This window comes from Triticum aestivum, chromosome 6A, assembly GCF_018294505.1.
Source record: "Triticum aestivum cultivar Chinese Spring chromosome 6A, IWGSC CS RefSeq v2.1, whole genome shotgun sequence".
Lineage (NCBI taxonomy): Eukaryota > Viridiplantae > Streptophyta > Magnoliopsida > Poales > Poaceae > Triticum > Triticum aestivum.
Genome location: NC_057809.1, coordinates 557,213,428 through 557,218,983, shown reverse-complemented (window position 1 = coordinate 557,218,983; position 5,556 = coordinate 557,213,428). Strand labels below are relative to the sequence as shown.

General features: G+C 44.1%; 2 protein-coding genes across 6 annotated transcripts in view; both read left to right on the top strand.

The window, feature by feature from the left end:
• Nucleotides 1-1,668, top strand: part of LOC123129688 (uncharacterized) — a 7,325-nt gene extending 5,657 nt beyond the window's left edge. Inside the window, exon 2 of the mRNA XM_044549753.1 lies at nt 639-1,668. Within this exon, the coding sequence (XP_044405688.1) occupies nt 639-1,668 (1,030 nt within the window). The remainder of the gene's footprint in view (nt 1-638) is intronic.
• A 2,283-nt stretch (nt 1,669-3,951) lies between these two features.
• Nucleotides 3,952-5,556, top strand: part of LOC123128474 (putative F-box/FBD/LRR-repeat protein At5g56810) — a 3,986-nt gene continuing 2,381 nt past the window's right edge. The window contains exons 1-2 of one of the 5 annotated variants that reach the window (XM_044548486.1): nt 3,952-4,532; nt 4,599-4,952. In XM_044548486.1, the coding sequence (XP_044404421.1) occupies nt 4,887-4,952 (66 nt within the window). In that variant the 5' untranslated portion in view covers nt 3,952-4,532; nt 4,599-4,886. The remainder of the gene's footprint in view (nt 4,533-4,598; nt 4,953-5,556) is intronic. The other 4 variants (XM_044548482.1, XM_044548481.1, XM_044548484.1 and 1 more) reach the window with 4 other exon arrangements.

The following is a 5,556-nucleotide window of genomic DNA, read 5'->3' as shown; positions in this document are numbered from 1 at the left end:
GTTCACCATGACCGAAGTAAACATATAGACACACGTTATCACTACATTAGAGAGTGTGTGGAAGATGGAAGAATTGAGGTTGAGTACACTACTACTGGAGATCAACTTGCTGATATTCTAACCAAGTCCCTTGGTCGTTTGAAGTTCCATGAGCTGAGAAGCAGAATTGGTATGGTGAGTATCTCTGAAGCTTGCCAAGATTAAGGGGGTGAATGTTAGAAGTTAATCTAGTCAATGTATGATTTAATTAATTGTTGATCATGCTCATGTGTTGATGCATGTTTGACTCCTGCCATGTGAGCCTGATGTAAGGTACATGCACATGTCGTGCATTGTGTGAGAGGACATGACACTGTGTGTCATGGCTGTCCATGCTTAGATCAGGAGCAGTACATTGTGAGTTGATGTGCTGCAGAGTTGTTAGGAGGAGTGGAGTGGGTCTCTGCTATGTAATAAGCTGAACCTTGCATTGGTTGCAAGTAGCACAGAGCATTCGTTGCTGAAAAAGAAAAAAAAAAGAAGGGCATTTGTTGCCTGGAACCACAACTCGTGCGTGCCTCCTCTGACTTTCCTCCTTGCTCTGCTTCTCCTTTAGTTTCAACAAACACTTCGTGTGCGTGTGTAACCACAGAGAGAAGAGAGATCGAGGGACCTGTGACCAACACGTCGTGCCTGCGGAGCCTCAAGCTTGTAGGCTGCGCGCTCCCGCCGCTGCACGAGTTCAGCGCGCTCACCATGCTCGTCCTGCAAGACATTACGGGTTCGACGTCCAAGGCCGCCTACGAGGGCGTCTTCACCATGTGCTCTCAGCTGCAGGTGCTGCAACTCAAGTCCTGCGATTGCCGCTGGGAGGACAGGGACCTGGTGGTGGACGCCCCCAGCTCGCACATCAGGGAGCTCGTCTTTGACAAGTGCACGTTGGGACGGGTGCTGATGAGGGCTCTTCCTAACCTCGAGAGCCTAGCCTCCCGGGACACCGATGCCATGCTACAATTCGATCAGTCCACCTCGTTTCCCAGCCTCAGGCAATGCAACCACACCACTAGCGTCGGTCTCTTTCGCACAAGAATGGGACGGCCGCGTGAATACATTGGGCACCAGCGTGAGCTTGGCTCATTCCTTGGGCGCACGCCGTACATAACCAACCTCATCCTCCGGTTCACCGGACCAAGACGATGGGTCGTGCCGTCACCGTCTGGCTCCTCGTCGCCCTTGCTGCCCAAGCTGAGGAAACTGCTCGCCGCCGACGTGCCTTCCTCCTGGGACGTCTCGTGGCCCCGTCTCCTCCTCGAGATGGCGCCATCCCTCGAGACCCTTCACATCCACATCGCCCCTTGCAGGGAGAGGGCCGGGTGTGTCATACCATGGGAGCCCACCAAGCTTCGGCGGCGTCACTTGAAGGAGTTCGTGGTGGTTGGTTTTCACGGAACGAAGAGGCAGATTTCCTTTGTGAAGTTTGTCATGGGAGTGTCGACATCGTTGCGCCGTGTAGCCTTGTTCAGGAATGGGCGTGCTGAGGAGGACAAGGGGCACTGGGACTGGGTGATGGTAACGGAGCAGCACTCATGGACCAACAGGCAGAAGAACGCTACGCAGAAGAAGATTATGGATGGGGTTTCTTTCTCCCGCCGTCCTGCGCAATTTGTGTTTGCTGATCCCTTCCTATAGTTTTTTGGATCAGTCTTCTATTTCATTCAACGTATTTTGTAATCTTGGCCAATCCGCTGGTGGTGCTCTGCACTTGTAGCGATGATATTGTTATCTCTATATATAGAGAAAAAATTATATGAGATGAGGTCCCACCCTGATGGATGACACGTGGCATTCACAAATCATAAAGCATTCAATCTCTCCCTCCTGATTTCAAGTGGAGGTGGGTAGATCCTTTGTGATTTGTAAATGCCACGTGTCATCCATTAAGGTGGGTCTCACATGCTAACCCGTGAGACCCGGTCTCATATAATTCCTTTCCCTATATATAATACTTAAAAAAGTAAGGTTATCATTTCACCTCTCTTTCGTCTAACCTTCCTTATATATGTCCCACTCTTTTCTTCTTCTTTTTGAGTTTTTTCTCTCATCTTTGATTTTTTTTCTCCCATTCATTCTTCCTAAAGTCGAATCAATTGTTTCATGTTTTATTAACTTATGAAAAAACACATTTTGTTTGGTAAGTAATTAAATTCTTACCAAAAAAGTGCTTAACAATAAAATCGTCGGTAAATCATGGCGATTGCATACAAAAACTTGATAAGATTTTATAGCGCATCAATATAATAATAGACACACAGTCATGAGCTAATCTGTTAGAATGTTTATATTTCTGTTGCAATGCATGGACAATTGTCTAGTTAGACTAAAAAAAGATAATATTGGTATCATATTCATGAAAAATACATTGGTCGGGCGATAATATATCTCAGACGTGTAGAAAATAAAAACATGTAGAGCTCCTCCGGTTATATTTTCTACCATCAATCTTATGTGCTTTCACCCCTCTCTCTCTCTCTCTCTATGTGTGTGTGTGTGTGTGTGTGTCTGTGATTTTATTTTTTCTTTTCGACCTCTGATTCTTCTATCGGTTTTCTCTGAAAATCGTATCAATTGCCTCAGCTCTTATTGACTTATCAAATATATTTTTCTTTGGTAACCAAGAATAAATGCTTACCAAGTAAGGGTTGTCAAATAAAATTCTATTTTTGCACAATCACACTAATATGGCTCGGTATATCACGGCTACCAGACTAGAATATTTATCCACTAGTTGCAAGTTGCAACACATGAGCAATCTTTCACTTTTTTTTCTCCCTTCAACCTTGAAGGCATGGTGAGCCCTGGCCGTCTTTTTAATCTGGATTTTCTTTGAAGATTTGGTGTGGATTTGGCCCAATAACAAAAGATGGTCAGTGAGCAAAGCTATTGCCATGGCATTCGCCCATTCTTAGTTTTGTCTTTGTTGGCTAACTTCATGTGGGGTTGTGTTTGTTTGTGACTATATCTTTTCTAAAAACCATGTGCAAAGCATCACACATATGTTTGCGCTTTTAAAATCATGTGCAAGGATGGGTGGGGCTTAATAACATCATTCCTTTTTTTTCTAGCGTGTGGGATAGGTGGGGCTTAATAACATCATTCTGCACTAGTGGCATATGAAATCTAGCCATGCATTTTACTCGGTAGTTATATGTATTTTGGTTTCAAATTCTCATATTGTTAGTCTAAATACTAACATTTCATGCAACCCAATCTCATTAAATAATCACAAACAATTTCTGCAGCAACACAACGGTTTCATCTCTAATTAATGTAATCAAGTAACATTTTAACATCTTAAATTTTTGTTAATAAGAAAAATAATAATTAATACATTGATATTTTCTTAACGCATAAATATTTGTTTGGCACGAGAGAAATATTTTCCCTCGAGCGATGAACATTTCAGTTTATAAGAAAAGTTTTCGTAATAATTTTTTATTAACTAAATACATTTTTATAGATGAATATTCTTATTTATCCACATTATACATAGTTTTAACATATTATGATGATCTTTTCACCCAAAATATAATTAAAAAAATCCAAAACCGTGTGATAGTATTGAGCTGAGCCATACATGGACAACGTATGCGTTACATGGACTATTCATCGGTAAGAATGGTGAATATGAACTCTCTATAGGATGATATTGGATCTTACATTATCTGCAAGATGATGGGGGGATTCAATATCCCAAGAAGAAAATCTAAACCAAGAAGCTGGCCAAGTACCAAATCCTTTTAGACAAGATGGACCTTTTTTTAAAGCCAAGAAGGACATTTTTAAGACATGCTAGACCTCATTTTTTTTCCTTCTGTTTTTTTGTAAGACAAGCTAGACCTTTGATATGGAACTGGAACGAAAGTGCAAGCACACCTTGGGCCTTAGCCCGTCCATGCCATCATTCCTCCATCGCAGGCCGGACATATAATGGTGATCCCAACGCGCCGCCTCCTAGGGTTTCACCAGAGAGGAAAGGGGATCGGAGGTCAGATATGCGCCGGTTCCCCCGCCGGCTGCCGTGTGCCGAGCTCCCCCCTCGCGCCGCCGCCGTCGCGGTCGACGCCCACATATGAGGATCGAGCGGCGCTTGAGAAGAGACGACCAAATAAGCAGCTCCCCCTTTTGGAGCTGCAATCTGGAATCGACGCAGCAGCTCATTTTCGAGCTGCGATCCGCAATCTCCGAGCAATCGAAGCAATCAAGCGGCTCCTCTCGGAATCGCAGCCCGCGACCAGGGAGGCTGCACTTTTTAGTCGCAGTCCGCAGTCCAAGCAGTTCTTCACGGGGTACAATCAGAAACCGGCCCTCTTTCGATTCCGTTCTCCGAATTGCCACAGGAGGCGGGATCCAAGCCGGTTTATATCCGCCCGGGCGGACATCACGGGAGTCCATCTGTTTTTAGACGAGATCGGCAACTCCCCGCGTACATCTGGCGTACGCTCATCGCCAAACCATCCGTCTTCGCCCTCGGCAAGTCCTCCATCGACATGGTGGTGAGTTCCTCCTGATCCTCTTCCTCGTGCGACATCCATCGCCCGCAATTGGAGTAACGATTGCAGTTTGATTTAGGGAGTCCCAACCCTGTGAAGCTTAACAGACAAAGAAAACGATAGAGACTTCCGGGTATAGGGTGACGACCTTAATGAATCAAGTATTCAGGTGGCAGAGTTTTGAGCTACATAAGCGCTCAAATTCCGGAATACTTATTGCCCCAAAAATATGATCAACCCCAGGTACATTTATTAGGTTTTGATCTGAGGCTATCCTGGTCTGCAGGACCCAACACAAGTATTCATCCTTTCCAATCTGAAAAAGGTGTTGCCGAAAGCTTACCCTCTTCCACACGGATGCTACAGCCGCTATCACTTTTGCAGGAGGGGAATTACAGAGTTCGCCTCTCGACATCTTGTTTGGTAAGCAGAATTTTGACCCAGGCGCCCTAGTGTTGCCTAACCGTTCGGCCGCTGGCATGTGATGTTTGGACATAGAATCGAGTCCTTGTGAATGGGCAAAGCCAGGTGCTCTTATTTTACAACGGTAGGGACAGGTAGGAACCATAATCAGGACTCGTGGTCAAAATCTAACTTTTTTGGTGGGAAAATATCAAATTGCGTCTCTGTTGGAAAAGTATAAAATCTGTATGATTAAAATTGCGTTTTTTCTGTGGTAAGTATAAAAATTGTATAATCAAAATAGCATCCTTTTATTTATGGGTAAGTATAAAATTGTACTCCCCCACCGTCCCAAAATAGGGAAAATTTTGTTTTTGCCACTCTAGATTTTGCCAATTTTCCTTATGCCACTCTAGATTTTGACATTTCAGTACTGCCACTCTTAGCTTTTGAAAAATATCACAATTACCATTATGTGGCAACAGCAAATTAATTTTATTTCACTTTTGCCACTCTAGCTTTTGACAATGTATCACAATTGCCACTCCATGGAATGGCAATTGTGATAATTGTCAAAAGCTAAGAGTGGCAGAACTGAAATGTCAAAATCTAGAGTGGCATAAGG